General features: G+C 40.6%; 1 protein-coding gene across 1 annotated transcript in view; it reads right to left on the bottom strand.

Moving 5' to 3' along the window:
- Positions 1 to 1,311: 1,311 nt before the first annotated feature.
- The window catches only part of FASN (fatty acid synthase), a 45,505-nt gene continuing 24,806 nt past the window's right edge, over positions 1,312 to 22,010 (bottom strand). Inside the window, exons 22-43 of the mRNA XM_068654555.1 lie at positions 21,291 to 21,601; positions 20,751 to 21,140; positions 18,709 to 18,873; positions 18,375 to 18,493; positions 18,117 to 18,271; positions 17,568 to 17,771; positions 16,433 to 16,583; positions 15,724 to 15,902; positions 15,052 to 15,171; positions 14,781 to 14,903; positions 13,390 to 13,613; positions 12,898 to 13,099; positions 11,697 to 11,848; positions 11,119 to 11,210; positions 10,815 to 10,966; positions 10,286 to 10,525; positions 7,960 to 8,148; positions 7,227 to 7,454; positions 6,543 to 6,763; positions 5,861 to 5,959; positions 5,496 to 5,747; positions 1,312 to 4,466 (exon numbers count right to left, since the gene is read on the bottom strand). Of these exons, the coding sequence (XP_068510656.1) occupies positions 4,329 to 4,466; positions 5,496 to 5,747; positions 5,861 to 5,959; positions 6,543 to 6,763; positions 7,227 to 7,454; positions 7,960 to 8,148; positions 10,286 to 10,525; positions 10,815 to 10,966; positions 11,119 to 11,210; positions 11,697 to 11,848; positions 12,898 to 13,099; positions 13,390 to 13,613; positions 14,781 to 14,903; positions 15,052 to 15,171; positions 15,724 to 15,902; positions 16,433 to 16,583; positions 17,568 to 17,771; positions 18,117 to 18,271; positions 18,375 to 18,493; positions 18,709 to 18,873; positions 20,751 to 21,140; positions 21,291 to 21,601 (4,106 nt within the window). The 3' untranslated portion in view covers positions 1,312 to 4,328. The remainder of the gene's footprint in view (positions 4,467 to 5,495; positions 5,748 to 5,860; positions 5,960 to 6,542; positions 6,764 to 7,226; positions 7,455 to 7,959; positions 8,149 to 10,285; positions 10,526 to 10,814; positions 10,967 to 11,118; positions 11,211 to 11,696; positions 11,849 to 12,897; positions 13,100 to 13,389; positions 13,614 to 14,780; positions 14,904 to 15,051; positions 15,172 to 15,723; positions 15,903 to 16,432; positions 16,584 to 17,567; positions 17,772 to 18,116; positions 18,272 to 18,374; positions 18,494 to 18,708; positions 18,874 to 20,750; positions 21,141 to 21,290; positions 21,602 to 22,010) is intronic.

Raw genomic sequence — 22,010 nt, forward strand, 5'->3', positions numbered from 1 at the left:
CACATGCCATGGTGAAGGGGTTGTTGACTATTACGTGAGCTTGGACTGAACGAGGGACCTCACTTACCCTCGAAGTTACAAAAGGAATGGATAGGTACCACCAGCACAGAGAAGTGCAATGAGCCACTGCACCAAACTACTTATGTGACAAAACTACACTTCTGCATCAATTTAGAAAACTACTGATCACCACAGGGGTGACACAGGGCAGGATTTCCCATCAGTGAGTATGTTCAGGAAAGTAAAAATAAAAAAATACCACATTTCTACTCATATCAATGTAACTTATTTAGTCATAGTTAGACTATTTTTTCCTGAAAAGAGAGAAAATTGAAAAAAATCGTTCCAACATAGTCTAAGAGGGGTTCTACCTACTCTCCAGTTGTTCAGGAGTCTGCTAGAGCTTGTCTCCTGACAGCCTTTACAATTAAAGTTCACTGCCTAATCTCACATTTCTCCCCTCTGCTTTTCTAGCACTTATGGTTGCGATGAATCCTGCTGCAAGAAACAGCTAAGCCTGAAGCTCTTCTGGTTCTTTCCTACCACCTCTTCCACTACCTTCCAGAGGCCTAAGCACTCAGTTCTGCTATTTTGAATACCCAGACTCTCCACCCCTCCCTTTTCCACTTATGCTGTTTCTCCAGGGTTTGTTTTTCCTTTCCTTTGACCCTGATTTGCAGGCAAGGTGTTCGATCTTAACTAATTGCAGGAGTAACAAATGCCTGCTTCCTTTTCACTACTCTATCCTAAATCTTTTGGATTTTACTTGACCTCTCTCATTGCCAAAGACAGAAAGCTTCTCCACGTCAGCTGTCTTGGATAATCGTTTAAAGTCACTTGAGTTCTGTTAATCTCTGACACTTCAGGGCTTTTGCCCGTGGCAAAAAAAGTATTTCTTCCCCACAGGAAGCTGGCAGAATACAAAAGCAAAGTCATAGCTTTAGTGCTGACAATTATATCCATTGTTTACCATATGTTCTTGTTCTCTCTTAGGCTATATTGCAGATTCAAGGTTTACTGCACACTATTTCACAATAGCAGTATGTTTTTTGTGAGCCTAGTTAAGGCTTCAGGGCCAATAAATGGCTATGTTTTGCAGTCATAAGGAAGACTAGCATGATGTAGAGAAGCTTCTGAGAAACTAACTGAAAAGGGATGCAGGTATCAATTGACAAGAGATTTCCACTTCAGTTTCACAGGGAAGGGCAAATCTTTGACTTCTCAAAATCAGCAATTGCAGTATTTCATTTTGCATGATGCTGCTATTTTTCCACCCGTCTAGTTAACAGATCACCAAGAAATAACAAGCAATACCAGCGCTAATAAGGTTTTTATTTTTGGCACACTGTTTTCAGTAGCCAGTTACATAATGGGTTACAGGGCAGCAGCTCATAATTAGACAATTATGGGAAAAACAAAACAATAACCTTCTGCTTTTCAAATAATAACAACCACAAGAACATTGAGAGAATAAAGGCTGTAAGTAAATCTTGAGGAACTTCTATTACTAAACCAGTATCTTCAAGCTTTGCCTAGAGGAGACCATGCACATTTATGTTTATACAGAGAACTTGTACAACTCCTGCTCAGAGAGCTGGAACAGCATTAGTCCTTGCTCCCTCCACACAGCCCATTCAGAACTGCACCATTTTCATTGCAAGCTGAACAGCTGGGTCAGACTTGTTAAACACCTCATTTCAGTGCAGAAATATTGTACCTGTTTGATTAAAGTTTAATCACTCCTTTATTTTTCATTCTAGGTTTTAAACATAACCAAGGCAAAAAGGATTATTTCACTCTGTGTGAGGCTCGTTACAACTGCCAGCAGTAAAACAAGAAGGAAAAAATATATATCAGTCCTCATCATTTTTGTTTTACATGGTGTCATATGCTAGGATGTGCATGGATAGCATGCAGTAGATACAATGAAGTCCCATATTATGCACATATGCCCAGTACATATAGCCACTCCTCAGTATCACATTCTTTGCAGATGTAAGGCACCTTCCCCTTCACACATTACCTGCCTGCCTCCTTCCATTGCCACCTAACACCTGATCATCATACCTAACAACTTAATAGCACGTATACCCATTGCCTATCTAGAACTCTCAATGACCTTGAGGTAGATGCTATTAGTCCCATTTTACAGATGGGGAAACTGAGGTGGTAGCATTAATGGCTTATCCAAAACCACAACAATGGAGCCCGAATTAGAATTTGAGAGTTTCCACTTCAGTCCTGTGGGTGTGTGGTTTGGTTGCATCTAAGGTACTAAAATCATGGCAACAAGAAGCCATGCTTCAAAATAATATTAAAGTCTTCTTTATTATTGTTATTTCTACAGATCCAAATTAGATATGCCAGCAGCAGCTTTACCTTTATATCAAGAAATGAGAGATTTCAAATAAAAGTTAGGATTAAAAAAAAATAGAGAATAAGACAAAAAGCCAACCAGTGATCAATTCTCTTTAATTCTAGGAGAGCCGAAGAGAAAAACATTCTTTAGACCAAAAAAAAAAAATAATGAAAGAAAGGAAGAAAGAAATAAAGAAGAACAAGATTTATTCTGGAAATGCTTTAAGCTGACATTATGTTGTTTGTATTTCAGATTTCACAAAAGAAATACCTTAAAAAACTAAAACCAGTTAACCCAGCCACTATCCACAGAGGGTAGTACAAGCAAAAAACACTAGGTCAGAACCTGAGTGAGGAGTCAGCTGTTCCTCTCACTACAATGCTCCTGTACTAACAGGATACTTCACTGGGGAATGAATACACAAAGAACTGGGGATTAAGCAGTTCTGGGAGGCACAATAATGCCTCCTACTTGGTACCTTGTTGCTATCCTGGTCTCCTCTGTATCATAAGTGTAGCAAGGATTTACTGATTTTGGAAAGGACAGATCCAACACAGCAAAGGCATTTTTTTTAAATTGTATTTTATGTAAGTTTCCTTAAAAAAGGTACTATATCCTAAAATCACGCCGAACTGATAAATTAGCTAAGTTATGTAGGATCTCCCATCTCATTGCCAAGAGAAAAAAATCAATACCCAAGGCTTAAGTGAGCCCTGTGCTAAATAAAATATGCAGGGGCTTTGGGTAGATGCTTGCATGTTTGCCTGAGCTTCAGTTATGGGAGAGCAGGGGTAGGAGGACTTGTACAGTTATCGATGAAGAACTCTCTTCCCCCTGACACTCCAAATGGCTGGTTGGGTGGAGAGACTGGAGGTGGGAGGGAATAAAGGTGAAGCAATAGTAATGCTTTACTATGGTTCTGGTAAAGCATAGAACAGAACCTTGCACAAATGTAAACCGAGTACATCTCTAGGGACAGCTCTGCCTGTTTTTATCAGCTCAAGTTAATGCTGTTCAATACAGTTGCATCTGTTGAACCATCCATACTGCCCCCCACTCCTCTCTCTTCTCAAAAGAGAGAATTATGGCAAGAACGCTGCCTTCTACCATTTCCTTTCTGAACAGGGCAGGGTGTGTTTGGGGGGGTGAAAAACAAACAAAAAAACACAACCACGGAACAAAACAAAAAGCACACAAAACCAACCAACCAAAACAAAACAACAAAAAACACCAAATAAACACCAAATAAACAGGCTGTTCCAAAGATGCACTTTGGTTTAAAAAATTGGCAACTTTCCCTTGTAGAATAGATCTACCCCTCCAAAATGTATGTTTTTCTCCGGTACCCATGATAAATTAAAACCAAGCAAGAAGGCTCTGGTTTGACACAATAAATACTTAGAATATATCAAATTAAAAAAAAGAAAAAGGAAAAAAAAAGAAAAAAAACAACACAGTTACAAAAGCCTCAATGGAATTCTCTTTCTGACCTAACTACAGACAGATTCTTCACAGACAACAGGTATCTCCGAAATCAGCTGCAGCTCCCCTCTCTGCTCACTGGGCTTGGTCAACAAGTGCTACCACTTACCCTTTGGAATACTGTTAAGACAAAACAACACAGAGCACAAGAAATCTACTGCTAAATTTGTTTTTCATACTGCCAAAGGTGTAGGAAGCAACCATCAGTGGGGAACCCTCACAGCAGTGCACAGTGACAGAGTCACAGCACTAATGTAACATGGACAGGGATAAAACAAATCATAAAAAGGGAAAAAGGAGAGAGAACCCATAAAAGTTGTGAAAGAAGAGTGAGTGAGTGAGAAAGACCAATCAAATGCAGCTGGACTTCCCAGTTCTGGCAGCAGAGCAGATGAGATGTTGAACAACAGGAAGAGTTCCTTGGGGTCTGTCATAACAAGGAATGTTGTTGGCATTTTCTTCACCATTGACAGTAAGTGAGCAGAACTTAACCCTCTCTGACACTGACACGTGGTTCTGCCAGTGAGCTGTGGATGATCCCAATAATTGACTCAACACCATCTCCCTCCAATAAGGTGCGGTGATCCCCTTCAATGACATGGACAGACACTTTTCCATCACATACCTGTACAGATGCAAAACAGAAAAAAAAACTTTACATTCTCAATTTACAATGAGCTAACCACCTGGCTGTTTTGGGTTTGTCAGTGTAAGTTACTCGTATTTTACACCACTGTCTCTACCAATTTAATTGAAAACATGACCAGTTTTACTCTGATGCATTTTTCATAGATCAGCTACAGGACACTGTTTGGAACTCACGTTTTAAAGCACTGTAGTTTGGCAGCCTGACAGGTGACCCACTCAAATATAAGCTGGGCAGGAAGACAACCAATATGATACCGATAGAATAATTTACCTACTATATCAAAGAATGACTGAAGTAGCTACTTCCAACCTCTTAAGAAAACCAAATAACCCTCCATTTATCTTTCTCCTGCCATCCCCATGCCTCTTCTTTTGAGGGCATTATGGAACTTTAAATCACATTTCATATTAGCTTGGAATCAAGAATGAATGCAAGTCAGAAGTCTGAAGGGGCAGAAGGTGCTAGGAGAAGAAAAGTAATTTTGAAAATCTTTTACTGTACAGATACCAGGAAAGCGTCCACAAAGCGTAACTAAGAAAAAGCTGCCTCTGTTGTCAGAGGGCTGACATTCGCTCTTCAAAGTCTACCCTCATGCAGAAGCCAAACTTTAGGGGTCTACAGTCAAAAAAAAACAGAGTCTCAAAGTTACTTCTGTTGAGTCACATTCTTCTAGTATCTTTATCATCTATTTAGGTCATGTATCTTTATTGTCTTATTTATTGTCTGTTTAGGGAGCTACAAGAATTAGCTACAGAAAACAGATTATCCAATATAGAGGCTAGACCTCCTTGCTCTTCCTGCCCTGAGAAAAATGTATGGAACCAATCAACTTATTTGCTTCTTGAGTCTTTACTTCTTGTTAGAGCATGATAGCTGCAGAATAACTATTTCTTTCAGTTAGGTTTCATCTTTCTACCCTTCTGTAAGAATGGTTTTCCATGCTTTTCTTTTATTCTCCCAACTCCTAGGGAAACCTCAACAGCCAACAGGAGGCCTCAAACTGACCTCAGAGAGTCTGTAGTCTCCACCCAGACCTTCTTCATATTCATTGTGAGTCTTCGCCCGCATCAGTGTCACATTCCCATGATACTTTGACTCTGGTATATACTTGTCAGCAGCCTTCAGCTTGTGGTAAAAGGAAGCAGCTGCAAAGCTGAGTGCTTCACGATTGATGTTTTTATGAATCTGAGTTATCAGGTCAGCAGCAGCATTGACACGAGCCTCCAGATCTTTCAAGGGCAAAAGAATCTCCAACAGCTAGAAATAATAACATTTTTTTTTGTTTAAGTCTCAATATCTGGGAATTAATGTACATTAAAAATAACAAAACATCCACATCCCTCCTTTGCAATACAAGAAACGAGCATTACCTTATTATATTCAATGCCTGTAAACTGCTGAACAAAGGCACACAATGCTTCTGTCTCCAGTGCAGCCTCATTTCCTTGGGCCAGCTTGGCTCTGTAGCTCTGGAAAAGCAAGCATAAAGAGCTATCAAAAGAACTATATACCTGGAGCTTGAATGCTAGATAAAAACAATTCTAGAACAAAGGACTTTGAATTGGAAAAGAAGGCAGGGGGAGAAGAAACCAACAAATAGTGAAACCAAAGCTTGGTACACAGGAAAGATACCTTAAGGGACAGAATAGAAAGCACATCTACAGGTGGCAATTACCAAGAATCTAGGATCTTTCTAGTATCTCCTAGAAAGCACAATTAAAATGGAAAGGAAGGCTTAAGGAAGGTTTCCTAGCACCCCTACATTAGGATCTTGTCTTGAGGGCTCCATACTAATATTATTATTTACCATGGCAAGAGCAGCATTTGTGGGTCAGCCCTAGCCAGTTATTGAAGACCACCCCCTACATGCTTCCACTCTTTAGCCATCCTTAAGCATCCACTATCTATAGCTCTGTCCCAACTTCTCCAGCAAGAAAAGTCTCAGCTTTTCAGATAGTTCATATCTAGAATATTAAGCTCCCAGTAAGTATCCAATCCTCCCTGACGACAGATGATGGTCTCCACATTGAAGATTTTCTTTGCATTTCTTACCTGAGTGTAAGCTGCCACAAAGGAATGAGACCCATCAAAGAGGAATAGACTGTTGAGTGCATGGGAGGCATTTTGTTGTCCTTGCAGCTGGGAGCACATTTCAAAAGCTACACAGGCACCAAAAGAGTATCCAGCAATGCGGTAAGGTCCTTCAGGCTGTATCTGCTTCATACAGTCAATGTAATAGGATGCCAGACTCTGTATGCTGTCCAAGGGAGCAGCTAGAACATGAAAGCAAGTTAGAAACAGTCAGGTGAAACAGACATTAGCAGAGACAATTATGTTTTCGTGAACATAGAAACAACCTCATTAGAAACATCCACATTATTTTAAAGGTAATCTTCTAAATCACAGTGAGCAACCTATATTACGGACAAGGAACAGCAATGCTTCTAGTTTCCAAAGACAGGTAGAACACTAAGCCTCGTTTTTCTCCCACGTGTTTACCTGCTGGCAGGGACTCAATGAAATATCTAATTTTTCCATTTTCCCCATGCACAAGCTTTTCAGTCTAACCTAATACTTCTCATTATCTGGGGTTGTTAGACACAACCCTGTGTGGACTGTAGGTACTGATGCTTGATCCTCTGAGTTTAAGTGTCCAGAAACAAAACTCCTTCTACAAGGGAACTGAAGTTCAAAACGTTAGATTTACAAATTCAAGATACTGAAGAACTGAGATACCTTTTGTGCACTGGAGCCCATAGCATGGCATATGAAGTCTGGAAGCGAGAGTGTAGAAAACTGCAATGGATCCCTCAATGGGGTGAACAAGGAAAAGAGGGCGCTCTGTGCTCTGAACATCATTGAGACGGGTAATTGTTGGCCCTTCTGGATTCACCAGCAAGTTGTTCAAATCTAATTTTGGAGGCTCGCCTGGGCCTGTCTTCAACAGTTGGGATGGCTTCAGCTCTTTGAAGGAAAGCACACCAGAAAAACACAGTTAGATACAGGATCAGAGTCTTGGTCTTGTACCATAACCCTAAAAGAGGTGCTCATGGTTGCTCAGATTAGCCCATTGGCTCACAAAACCAAGGCACAGACATAAGGATCTTTCTACCATCATGTGCTCTGTGGCAACTGTATATGCTTTTAGCTTACAGTAAACATGATGTTATGTCGTTTATTCCTACAGATACACACATACAACTGCTTAAGAGTATCCATTTAGGCAGATACTATCCAGGCAGCAAGACAGCTTTCACAATCTCATGCTCTTCCCCTGGAACTGGTAGACCTAATCCAATGTCAGTGCATTTCAGCAATATGTCTGTCATACAAAAGCTTTTCAGCTATAATAATCTTATTTCATGGCTTGATAGCGGCTTATGTCACCAGAGATGAAAACAATGGGTTGAGTGCTTAGTTATTTGTACTCAGATGACTGGTAGCAACCCTAATCCAGGCACTATACTACCCTCTGCTGTCCCGGACTTGGAGGAAAGTTCACGAAGTTTGTTGATTGTAAGAAGTCGGATTTCTCTCATGGTCATAATGATGTCGTAGTCTCTCTCCAGTGTCTGGCGCACCTCCACACCCATCAAGGAATCCAGGCCCAAGTCTGCTAATGTGCTGTCAGCATTCAGACTACTCACGTCTCGGACACCTGAGGAAAAAAACAGCAGACAAGTGAAAGATCAATTTCTTTTCAGCTCTAGGCCTCTCTTCTCAGCTTTTCTGTTTTTCTTCAAACCTGAATAAACTTCAGCTACAGAGCAGAATTTACCACTCAGGATCATCTAATGCTTTCAAAAATTACTTCTACAACCCACATCTGGTCATATGGGATCTAGTCTTTAGGGTACGTGTGAAATGTACAGAACTTTATGACAGGGAATACATTAATCCCAGCTACATTAGCGTTTCAGCTCTATACAAAGTTTAGAACAGCTACCTAGAGAAATTTCACATACTGAAGACTGTAACTGAAACCACAGTCTTAGGCCTAACACAATCCTAGGTTACGAGATGAGATTGAAACAGTTAGCAGTGGCAATGATGGCTTATTGCAACACTTGATGCTTATCACATTAGAAAAACTGACTTTTCTTCCAGTCTTAATTCCCTCTTCTCCATCAGTTTTGCGCTGTTCACATCTCTCATCCTTTCCTTACCTGAAAAAGGCTTCTCATAATAACACCTGTACCCATAGCTTTTCCTCTCCCGCTCCACCTTATCCTGACCCATGTTTCCACCCTTAGGCTTCTCACTTATTTCTCCCTTCATCATCTTCAGCCACTCTCTCCTTCCAAACAAACCCTACAGTCGGTACAATTTCCCAGACAATCCCATACATTTCATATAACTTCTAAAAGCCATGAATGTTTTCTGCAATCAAATTTGGTGTTAGTTACTAGACACAATTCTTTAAGTAACCCTCAGGAGACTGTCTAATTTTAGTGCCTCTTTTGTTAGGAAAGAAAAGATCGGTATACACTTCTGTTTGGAAGGGAGGCAACTGAAGTGGGACATAGTAGAATTGGCAGAGATTATTCACTTTCAACGCAAGAACAGGGGACGCTGTGGTAAAAGGAAGCAGGTTCAAAACAGACAGACATTGCATTTCTTATAACACACAGTTCAGCTATGGTTCACATGGGATCACACAGAGCTTATAAGAGAATACACTACAAGTTAATTACTAAGAACATAAAAGCTACTTTTTGCAGCGTGGGGAATTCCCAAGCTGAGTGTTTTCAAATCTGGAGTAGCACTCAAGGCATTAATCAAATATGTGCTCCCAGAATTTTCCCCTTGGAGGCTGTTCCTATTGATTCTCCACTTGGAGAAAGGCACCAGTCCACTCTAAACAAAACCCAAGGGACTGAAATAAGTGTGCACGTGTACAGAAACACACTATGGGAGATAAGCACACACTCAACAAGCTGTATTGTTGGAGACAATGAAAGAGAAGGAGCAGCTTAAAGACAAATAATCCCCCAGTCCACTCCCTACAAACACCACTAGCACAACATGCCCACACCACAGCAATCACAGGGAGATGCTGAACAGAGCACCTGCAACAGCACAACTGCGTTCCAAAAGTGTTGACATGTAGACACTGCCCAGCAGTGCTTGCTCTAGAGACCTGGCAGGATAAGGGAAAATGGACGTTGCCCACTGTTCCTATTGGTTTCTCCATTTGGGATGTCATGTTAGGCCAGCCCTAACAAAACCCTGAAGCTCTCTCCAAAAGGGAGAGGACTAAAAGAAAAGAAAAAATAAGAGAAAAACAGCTGACTCCAAAGAACAATAAATTAAATAGAGGTAAGTGGAAAAGATGAATAAAAATACATTTTTTTTGCATAAAGGGCAGATGGGGAATCAGAGGTGCATAGCATTGCATTAAACAGACCACTCCAAAAACCACCCACCCCTCTAAAAGCGGACCAGAAGTCACTGGCTGCTGCCCAGTCATAGCTGGGTGGCAGCAGGAGGGAATCAAGCTTTTGGGCGCTATTGGACACAAAATACTGGAACCATGCACCTCCAGTTTCACCCCATCATGCTGTTCTCAGGTTCTCACGCAAACTGCTATCGAACTAAGCGTATCAACAGTATCCCCATGTCTGCTTCAGCAAAGGATGCTTCTAGAAGCAATCAGAGGACGAGGTACTTTACATCAGCCCTCGCTTTCCTCCAAACAGCAGTTGAAAAACAATATTCCCCTCAGAACATACCGGAGAAATACCACTTCTAGAAAAATCAACTCCAACTATGCAATTGCTAGGCTTTGCATTTACCAATGATGTTAGCAACAGCTTCTACAAGATCCCGTTGATTGCTTCCTTCGCTTTTCACAGAGACCTTCTCTGCTAGGACAAAACTGGACATGACAGGATGAGATTGATTCATGAAGGTATCGAGCACCTCCAGGCATGAGCTGATTTGCTGGGGAATGGTTCCCCCAATCACAACATCTGTGTTTCCCACTGTCTTCAGGATACCCACATCACCAATGGCCCCCCATTGGATTGCCAGGCCTGTAGGAAAAAAATCAGAAGGAAGAAAACACTAGGCAACTAACTAAAACACATGGCAGCAACAAAAGGGAGTTAAAAACAGCTTAAGCAAATGCCTGCATTTCCTTTGTACTGTTAAACAGTCAGTGTTCATTCATGCATGAACGACTAAGGTTAACAGCTAGGATGGGAAATAGTCTTCAACATTCATTATCATCCTAGAGACAAGTGTACAAATTTCTGGTGAATTGGTTCTCCTCTGGATGTTTGATGGAATAGATTTTTTCTGGGCAATAAATAGTCATCTTACCTGGGAGTCCATCATGATGTCGCTGCTCACAGATACGCTCCATGGCAGAATTGGCAAAGCCGTAATTACTTTGCCCAGCATTTCCTCTTCCACAGCTTACAGAGGAAAACACAACAAAATAGTCCAGATCTGGACACTTCTTACGAGTCACCCTTGGAATGGAGAATGAGACAAAGAAACTCATCAGAAAAGCCTGCTAACTATGTGTTGCTGTGGAAGGCTAATGTAAGACTAAAATGACTAAGTTTGATCAATTCTGTAACCGTAAAACTAGTTCATATTTATCCCTTCTACAGATACGTACCAGTCCAGATGAAGGGTGCCCGAATACTTGGCCTTGTTGACCTCCCAGAATAATTCTGGGGTCTGATTTTCAATCATGGCATCTCTAAGGACCTATTGGAAGGGTTTAAAACAAAAACAAAACAAAAAATCAGTATAATCTCCAGCTTAAATTTGCCATGTTTTTTGAGATACGAAAGGATATCACTACACAATGGATTTCTGTAACTTTACAACACAGATGTAGCCTAGATCTCCTCAAATTGCAACAAAGCCAACATAGTTTGTGTTAAGTCTACTCTTTCCAGTATTGCCACTGCAGTCTTCAACTATCAAGTTCTGCATAGTGTTTTTCTTGTCCCCAGGAGTTATGGGCAATATTCACCTGATCAAAGAACTACGCTGGCTGGCTGCATACTGCTGCTTCCCAGGTCAAGGGGTCAGACCCATCAGCCTTTATTTATTCATCAGGTAAGGAAGGGCCAAACAAAGTGCTCTTTGAAACACAAAGAGATAATCTAAAACCTGAACTGCCCTCAGTACAGAAGCCACTTTAATGGCTGCTGTCTCTTAAAAGTCCTAATTATTTTTGGCACTTACCACAGCCAAATTAAAGATGCCCCCAACTGGTCCAAGCCGCAAAGCTTCTTCTATCAATAGCTGTGTTCCTTCTAGTGTTCCAATATCACTAGTAGATACCAACACTTGGATTCCCAGTGCCTTCCATTCTCTAACGCATTTAGCCTGGTAGCCTACCAAAAAAACCAAAACCACAGTGAACGATGTCTACGATGAAGCATTCAGACCATTAAGCTTTTATTAGTGGGCTTCCTACAATTTTCTGACTAGATAGGGACCGAATAGCTAAATAAGTCCCAATTAAGCTACAAAAGGAAAACTGAACAAAACCTGAATAGTAGATAGAAATCACTTGAGTTTCAGAAGTATCCTAAACAGATCACAGTGTGGACAAGGGATTTGGAAGAACATTTGGAGGATAGGGTGCAACACTGAAGTGAAATAAACTTAAGAATTTGCGTAATGAGACACTAGAGTGGCTAGATTAGAGCAAGACAACCATCAGTAGTGGCACAACCAAAACTTGAAAAGTACAAAAGGATCTGATTTGTATGTTTGCATAAGTGGTGCAATTGTTAACTTGCCAATAGAAAGAAGAAAGCTGTAAACACAGAAAGAAGTTATGGCTGAATTTGTATAAGGAAACATTTAAGACTACCACTGATAAGAAATCTTGGTACTGAGACTGTAATCAACCTAATGGCTCAAAACTGAGTAATAAAACTAACTGGTGTTACCAGACAGTAGGGCACATCTTTCTAGATTAGTTATCTGAAGGAGCAGAAGCAAGCATCCACACTGAGAACTTGAGGGATAGAATATCTTTAGTAAGGTGTTTACAGGTCTTTTCTTGTGGCATGCAAGCCACCATGCTACAGCTATTGGACAAGGCAACGAGGTAGCTGGATACAGACATTATAGAGGGGGTAAGGGTAAAAGCTACAGAAAAAATCCTGGGTAAGGAAGAAAAAGGCAAACATGGATTGATAGAATTAAGAAGTATACAAAAGAAGAAAGAAGCAGTAGTAAAAAAAGAGGCAGACTTAAAAAGTACTTCTTCCTTTAGAATGAAGGGGATGACAGCTTCTTGAAAGTGAGAGAATATACACAAGTGATCAAGACATTCCTGTTTGTTGATAAGACACTTAAAATGGAATGTAACAATAAACTGAGGTCAGCTAAAAGGCAGTTACGTTCCCCATCTTTTATGGTTTTTGCTTACCAGTTCGTATGCCAGAACGAGATGTCAGGACAAGCTTCTGTGCTCCTCTCTCAATTAGCCACTGTGCCAACTCAAGCCCAAATCCTCCAAGGCCCCCTGTGATGATGTAAGACTTGGTCGGTGGACAGGAAGTTCGGGAGATGGCAGAGAGTTTGACTGGTTCAGACCTTCTTAAAGGATATTGCTTCTCCTCTTCTTGGACCTTCCACAGCAAAACAAAACCAAATCAAACCACCAAAAAGCAAGTTAAGTTTGGATACACAAACATTTCCCGTCTTTCCACATGCTCCTCCTATCAATTGGGAGTCAAACTTGTACACTGAGTGACAGACTTGACAATGTTACATACATTCTAGTATCAGTAGCAAAAGCTGTAAACCTGTGCTGTTTTGGTTACACAACTTCAAGTCAAACTGGATCAGAATATCCCATATAGTACCTACAGAGGATTACAGATGCATCAGAGAATCAAAAAAAATATTATGCCCTTACCTTTATCATAACTTTGCCAATGTGTTTTCCCTGTGCCATGAACCTGAAGGCAGCTTCTACCTCGTCTTTGTTGAAGACTGTACTTCTCAGGGGCTTTACCACACCATTTTCTATGCCTTTTGTCAACAGCTTTGATACTACTTCCCACTCTTCGTTTGATTCTCCAAAGATTGAATCCAGTAGGATCCCATGAAATGACACATTCTTGAGGAAAAGAGCCATTCCTGGAAAAAGCAACTTTGTTATTACCTGATGCTGCTGCCATTTTAAAACGGAGTCTATCTTCTGCTTCACAAATGTTTTTGTGTAGCTTGGTAGTGTAAAACTGAAGAGTAAAGCAGTCATTAGTTGCTAGAATCCCATGTTTTTCAGAACACATTCTTGCATATACTCTCTGAAAGCTATATTAATTAGGTTGTAATATTACAAGTAGACCAGTTTAACAGAAACCCCACCTATAAAAACAGTTTCAAAATAACAAGCTAATACATTGTCAGTCTGATATTAAAAAAGATGTTTTGTATATAGTGCCATCTGAGTCAGAAGTCACAGAGGAACTGGAATCGCATATACATCCCGTCCTTCTCCAGCAGGAAACTCTTCTCCATACAAAGCTTTCACTGATGCTATAGTCTTTTGAAATTTACTTAGAATTAGAAAGTATACTGTCAACACTTGTTATATGCAATTGTTCTCCAAGAAGCTGTGGATGCCCCATCCCTGAAGTGTTCATGGCTAGGTTGGACAGGGTTTTGACAACCTCATCTAGTGGAAGGTGCCCCTAACCGTGACAGGGTGATTGGAACTCCGTTATCTTTAAGGTCCCTTCTTACCCAAACCGTTCTATGGTTCTGTGATTCTATGATTTGCTACTTTTACAGTGCACTAATCTACTACAAATAGACACGTGTCATCCCAATAAGTTTATAAATCTTGTCTAACAGATCTAAGAAATTTAAAAACAAAGAGACAGTGGTAAACTGGTAAACTGTGTCATGTGAAGCAAAAGCTGCTTCTTACTACCTTTCAAGCCAAACTCTTTGTGGGCAACACATCCTACATTGATTATAAAGAAAGACTTCAGGAAAGATCACTCACTTATTTTGCATGTTTTATGAAGGCTTCTAGAAAAATGCTGAATGCTTCTCCAAGAAGGAATTAATGGAAAAGGCTAGAGAAATTGTTAGTGATAGAAGCAATGCAAATTTTGCAGTGATGTATTTAACATATGGCTTGTAAAGCCAAGGCAAAATTCCTATTTATGAAATAAATGTTTCAGCTAAAAAGCTTTTTCTAAATTTGAAGATTAGCCTGCGTTACGATAGTAAGTAGGTTGTGCTGTCATGCTTGCTTAAACATAACAAAAGGTATTTCCTGATGCCTCATCTTACCAAGCTGACTGTTGTTAAATAGATCAAATTTGCCTATTTCCAAAAAGCGCCCATGTTGAGCAAGACAACGCAAACTGGCTTGGAGCTTTTCTTCTGCCAAGGAATTCAGCACAAGGTTGACACCTGCAATGAAAGAAGAAGCAACATCATTAAACTCAACTCTGTGGAGAGCCTACCCCTGTTTTATAGTGATCCCTTTTGTCTTCAGAAAGTGCAAATATTTAACGTGGCACAGCTAACTAAAGAAGGAAAAATAATTTTGAGTTCAAACCTTTTCCATTGGTAACTCGTAATACATGTTGCTCAAAGGTAGTATTTCGGGAGCTGGCAAAGCTATTAGCATCCAGCTGTGGGAACCTTGCTTGGAGGTATTGGCGTTTCTCAGCAGAGCCTAGAAGTACAAGAGAAGTAGATGACTGAATGATGTCAGTACTTTTATGTTAATTCTTTAGTGATGAAAACAATCCATTTTCATCTTTGAGGTCTCAAGAAAAGATTTGCAGTCTAAGGAGCCACCAAGCAGGTGGTTCAAAGCTCTCAGGCTCTCAAGGTGTCAAATGTTAGGACAGAGACTAGTCATTTATGGGACACAGAAATGACCAGAAATAGACGAAGCCTTACAACAGACACTCTTTGATCACATCACTGAATTTAAAATGAAGCAATTTTGTTCTCCCATACTTCTGAATTACATAATATACAGAAGGTAGACAATTTTTCTGTGCTGTGAAAATTTCTAGCATATAGTCAGTAGCTGGTTTTGCTATGTATCCCTTCCTCAGACTAGAAACTAGGTCAAGGTAGCAGCAGATCATGCTTGGGAGAAAAAATTATGTACGTAAATATATTTTTTATATACGTGTGTACACATATAACAAAAAATATGTAGGCGTATACATACACACACATATACATTTAATAAAACTGGATTCTCAGTACCCACCTACAGTAGTAAACACACGGCAGCCCATGCTCAGGGCAATGGCAATGGCTGCTTGGCCCACACCTCCTGAGCCAGAGTGAATAAGGATACTCTCACCCTTCTTCATACCACCTCGAACCACCAAGGCATAATAAGCAGTGGCATAAACCACAGGCACCGAAGCTGCTTCTTCCAGAGTCCTAAGAAGCAAAGTGAAGGGGAGAAGAGATCTTTACCCTTGGAAGCCTCCCAGATTCTCCTGATGAAGTTTGCTTTTCAGAAATAGGAAGGTTAAACTGCCAAGATAGACCAAAGAGTATAAACGGTTCTCAACAATACAATAGATTACCACAGTGGCCAAGCACAGCTAAGGGCTTTATTCTTCTACAGAAGTATTTCAGTAACTCACCAGTAACATAATCAACACCAAAAATCTTTGCATATACCAAAACATAAGGAGCTAAAAGACCAAGAAAGAGACAAAAAAATAGTACAAACCACTGCAGAAAAACAAAACAAAAACAAACAAAAAACCCACAGTGCTCAGCTCCTGCAGCGAATCAGATGACTGAGCCAAATCCTACTCAGGAGACTATACCTCTATTATCATTTCCCCGAGTAGAATCTAGTTATTATGCAGTCCTGTGGTCAGATCAGGGTTGTCATTAGCCTCAGGCAGCAAGGCAAATCTTACCCACATACATGAAACAGAAAACATAAGATGACCTACCAGTTTTTAGGGACTTCCCATAGAAACCTCTTGTTACAGTCTACCACTGTTGCCAGCCCTTTTGCTGGCACCAATCCCATCACCCTTCTTCCAGCCATGTCCCGTCCTGAGAACTCCATGCCCAGCATGCACTGCTGTGAAGCCCAGTTACCTGAAAGAAGGTAAACATCTTTTACAAATGAAAACTTCTCTTTTTAAATCTTTTCGTAGAGAATTTACTGAAATAGTAGTCCATGAAAGCTGGAACCCTAGAGACAGAAAAAATGCTAAGATTTGTCTATTATGTACTCAGTACATAAGCCACCACAGTTAATCTCTCATTCTTAAGAACAAGAATAGCAGAAAATAACATGGTCTCATTAAATTTCACTCTCTGTCCTTGATCATATTGCTTTAGTTTCCAGCTTGCATCTGAGAAGCTTCACTGAAACATCCTGTTTCAATGACACCTTTTTTTGCTCTGCAAAAAAGAACAATACATAAACTAGAAAGGGTAATTACAGAGAAAACAGGTTTACTGCTAAGCCTTTGTTTCTGTGAACACACACTTTAGGAAGAGACTAATTTCAGTCACGAAGGAAAACACAGCCCTAGTCAAAGTCACTCATAAAAGTCTCCAAACATATTTTTTACTTTGTTTAAATGAAGCTTCAAAACCATTTCACAGACATTACATTAATCCTTAACTCCCTACCATGCAAGATGATAATCTACATTTCATATACAGCAGATACCTCACCTTGTGTTTTTCTCCCCTAAAAGCAAAACATGGCCAGCAGCATGGCAGCATGAAACTTCAACATTCTCAACTTGGTATGTACCTTACCCATCTCTGGAACCTTCAAAATTTCACCTCATGCTTGGTATCTATGCAATGGGGCTAATGTTTCTTTCACAGCATTTTACCAATTCTGCCGTGTGAAAAATGGGGCTATAAGTGGAAGTAGAACATGCAAGTTTTTGGTGCATAGTCCTGAAGTATGGCTATACTTCCTTTTCAAAAGTGTACTTTCTTGCTAAACAAAAGTTGATATATACTTTATCCGTTGCATAAATAAAATTAATGAAGTTATGTGAATAAATTCTATCATAGTAATATATGAATATTTTTTCTTCTAGTGTAATTTTAGCTTACCAGGGATAGCATCTGGAGAAAGCTTTCCTGTGGCCAGCATAATGTCCCGGAAATTAAGAGATGCATAGTAGACTTTACAGAGCTGAACATCTGGATTAGTTGTGTAGAAGTGCTGAAGGGGGGAAACAATCCAATGAAGGGATGAGAGATCTCCACGTGTCAACGCATTGACGTAGGCATATTCTGTCAACTCCTGAGGTTGTCCTGCAGAAGGAAGAACAGATTAACTTTATAACTTTATACACATTAACACACTTTCCAGAGTGAGTAAACTCCATGTGTAATTGCTGCCTTTTCCTCTATTTGCTCTCCCCACAAAGCTCTTACTTACCCTGCAATTCTGCCTATACCCTAAATACTTTATCCTTCTTCCTGGTACCAGAGCATGCTACTATTCAGTCTGAGCTAGAAAGGAAGAATTCCACATTATCCACTTATTAAATAATAAGAAAAAATGTGGGAACAATAGCTACTCATAGTCTATGAAAGTCCATTCATACTCTATTATTATAAGCTCTACAAGTGATCCTTAAACCTCAAAGCAGTTACCTTGCTGCAATGGGAGATGCCTGAAGGAGCCCCACTTTCCATCGCGATACACATTCATCACCAGATCTCTCTGAACAATCTCCTGCATCTCCAGAGAAGAAAGACTAATGGATGGGACAGCTGATGAAGGGTTCAAGTTGGAAACGAACACACACCTAGAAGCCAAGAGTTGTCATTATGTTAGTTTTGGTGTAAGACTGAAAAGAATCTAAGAGAAAAACATCTCTCCAACTGTGACTCAAGGGCATGCTTTTGTACCTGACTCTGTGGCCTTCTGCTTCCAGGCGAAGACAGTTCACCATGCCCAAAATTCCTGAGTTCCCACAGCTGGTGGCAGTCAACCACACAGGCTGCTCCGATTGGTCGGCCAAGATCTCCTACAAGACAAACCCCAGACTGTTTTGCCAGGAACCTCAGAAAGGAAACACCCCTTGTATCCTTATGGCAGAGATGAATCAATTGTACTTTAAGAAAAGCAACTGAACAAATACATACTCTTTTTTTCCCCCCACAACCCCAATACTTCTAAATATCTCATTAAGAAAGTGTAATGATTTGGAAAGCCAAATGTCCAAAACACAGGAATTCTCACCTTTAAGGATTCAACCCACTTATAATGAGTCTCATCTATTGGGAGAAAAATGGGTGTTTTGGCAGGGGATTGCCGGCGACACAGGAAAATAACTGAGCCAAAGAAAGATCTCTTCATTGCAATCATATTCAGTGAGGCCTTGCTGAATAAGCCTTCCCATTGTGCCTGTCAAATCACATACAACAACAATTAAAGTTTGTGATGTTTCTTTTAAATCAATTAAAACTACAAACCACCATCTATACTCCTTGCTGAGTCTCCCTGAAGACTGCCTCACTGGAAACAATAGGCCCTGTCCTCTGTTTTCTTGCTTTTGCTGGAAATTTTGGTGTTAGCTCTGTACTGTCTCAGTATAAATACATATTTGTTTAACGTAGCAGTATTTTATCCATGTCTAGACTATTCCTTCTTCCCTAAAATCCCTAAAATATCCTCTGAATGCAGTAGTACAAAGCCCTGGTTAGGCAACTTGCCTTACTATACTATGAGATACGCAAAAATCAGCAGTAACCACGTTGTCACATCCCATACAGGATTTGAATGTGCCTAAAATTTAATTTCAGCAGTCTAAGAAAGGCACATCTTCAGGGACAAAAAGAATGTACAAATCCCAGCAGAGAAAATAACAGAAAGGGAAAACACTGAGTTTATATATTACTAATTTAGGTTGTGTAAGCCCTATCTGCAATAGAAAAAGTGGGACAGAGGAGGCACAAAAAGAAACCACGAATCACCTAAATTCTTCAATCCTGTGAGAGGGAAGGGAAAAGCCTGGAAGCAACAAACTTGAAGCAGGGAAGGAGCACCTATATGCTTAAATTACATCGAAACAACACTTCAGAAAAACAAGAGAATGAAAACACATGCGTGATATGTGCAGGAGCACTGAGGCTCTACAATTTTAATCATATAAAGATGACTACAAGCTATATAAAACAGCAGGATGCTTTGACAGTGTGATATGTGATATCAAGGATTATGGAAAGTTTTCTGGACAGGGACACTGTAATAACTCTAAGACCCATTCTTGCCTCCATATTGTAGTGAGTGGGGCTACATCTGGCTGGCCACTGGCCAATAGTGGTGTTCCCCAGGGCTCGATTCCAGAGCCAGTTCTGTTCAACATTTTCATCAGCAATTTGGATCCAGGAGTTGAATGGTTGAATACATCCTCAGCAAGTTTACTGATGATACTAAACTGGGAAGTGTGGTTGACTCCCCTGTGGGACAAGAGGCCTTGCATAATGTTCTGGACAGACAGAAGCACTGGGCAGTTCCCCCTCCTGTTTATATGCTTCCTTCAAGTACTGGAAGGCTGCAATGAGGTCTCCCTGGAGCTTTCTCTTCTCTAAGCTGAACAAGCTTCCCTCAACCTTTCTTCAGAGAAGAGGTGCTCTAGCCCTCTGATCATCTTAGTGGCCCTCCTCTGTACTCATTCCAAGTGCTCCACATCCTTCGTGTGCTGGGGGTCCCAGGCCTGAACGCAATATTCCAGGTAGGGTCTCGCAAGACCAGAGTAGAGGGGGACAATCACCTCTCTCTCCCTGCTGGCCACCCCTTTTTTAAATGCAGCCCAGCACAGCTGGCCTTCTGGGCTGCAAGTGCGTGCTTAACTATTACGTACAGTCTCACTTCCTTTTTGATATTAGAGCTGGAGGAATGATATTCTGACACTGAAGCCTTTTAAGATCCTACAGTGAAAAAGCTGTACCCTCTAGCCCAACAATGCATCATGTTATTTTAGCTATAACTGAGTTGTCCTGGCCAATGCCTTCCTAGAGATTATATAGATATACGCATGACAATGACTAATTTTTAATGCATAAAGAAAGGCATTCCTGATTGACTTAGTTGTTTACTCTTCCAATCTAATCTGTGGCAATTGACAACTCTTTTCTTCTGAAGTAGTATTCCTTAAACATATTCTTACAGAGAGCCTCAATGGAAATCAACATCTACTCAATATTCACCACAAAAAAGTATGCAAGCAGCAGACTCCAGACTAACCACTGAGAAAACATTTGTCCTTCCAGGATATTTACCTGAGACAGGAAGCTATGCTTCTGCTGTAGGTCTGGGCTTGTAAGGAAGCTGACGATTTCTCCAAGAGTTTCTCCTTGAAGAAGGGTGTGTAGCAAAACAAACCCTCCTTCTTTCACTGCAGCTGCCAAGTTAGAGACAATTTTAGTGGTGTTCCCTAGGACATTTGTTGAACAGTTGTATACCACCAGGTCAGCATTGCTCAGGTTTCCAGAAGGAGGGTTACACGGATCCCACTGGCTAAAAGAAATTCCAGCATCCTGTAGCTCTGTTTCATTAGCTGAAAGAGCTTCAAGGGTGCAATCGGTGGCAATGTAGTCCAGGTGCAATAGGGGTTGAGTATTCAGAATACTCGTGACACGAGAGAACAGATGTCCATTTCCTGCAAGAGCCTGTTAGAAAAGAAAGGAATTGGAAGTGGAAAACCAAGCTGAAAAATGAATGATATACAGAATTGTAACTGGAATAATAGAAGTATGTGATCAGGTTACTGGGAGGCATGGAAACACAAGCTATGATTTCATCCCAGGCTTCCAGCTAACCTCCACTATCTTCATCCTGTGACTGGTCATGTTCTCCAGTGCCACATCCAGGCAAGCCTTCAACTCTGAAGAATCTAGCAAGCCATTGAGAAGAGGGTCATCCTGGAAGTGCATTTTCTCTTGAGTCACTATCTGTTCCAGCTCAGAATGTAGGTTTCCATTCAGTTCCAGATGGCAGATTTCAGCAAGGATATGCTGCAGGCCCTTCTGCATGGGTGAGGACCCTGCAGCAGCCCCTGCAGTTTCTAGGCCGTGGATGATTAATTTGACACCATGCACAGCTACTTTAGCCTGTAAGTTCTTGATCAGACCTATGGAGTAGAAGAAGAAATGAAAGGAGGAGTCAGATTTTCCAAACATTTTTCTTTTCCTCTTTCTGAAGAGAATGTCCCCTCCCTCATTTGCTATACCAGGTGATCACCACTGATCAAGTCATAGTCTTATATCATCAGCCTAGCCACAAAGACATAGTGCATTGTTCTGTGCTTTCCCATAATTACAGATTATACAGTAGCTGCAGCCTCAAAACAAGTAAGGCTTGTGCCAAGACAATATAAACCACTGAGACTACCCAGGGTAAAGCTGCAACTCAAAGAGGGCAACTAACAGAAAATCTGTGACTGATAGAAGCTTTAGAGAGTTGACAAGGAAAGTTGTATTTTTCCACAACTACAAAAGTGAGTATAAGATTTTTGCTTTACAATTGAATGGAAAATTGCT

Source organism: Anas acuta, chromosome 18 (genome assembly GCF_963932015.1).
Source record: "Anas acuta chromosome 18, bAnaAcu1.1, whole genome shotgun sequence".
Lineage (NCBI taxonomy): Eukaryota > Metazoa > Chordata > Aves > Anseriformes > Anatidae > Anas > Anas acuta.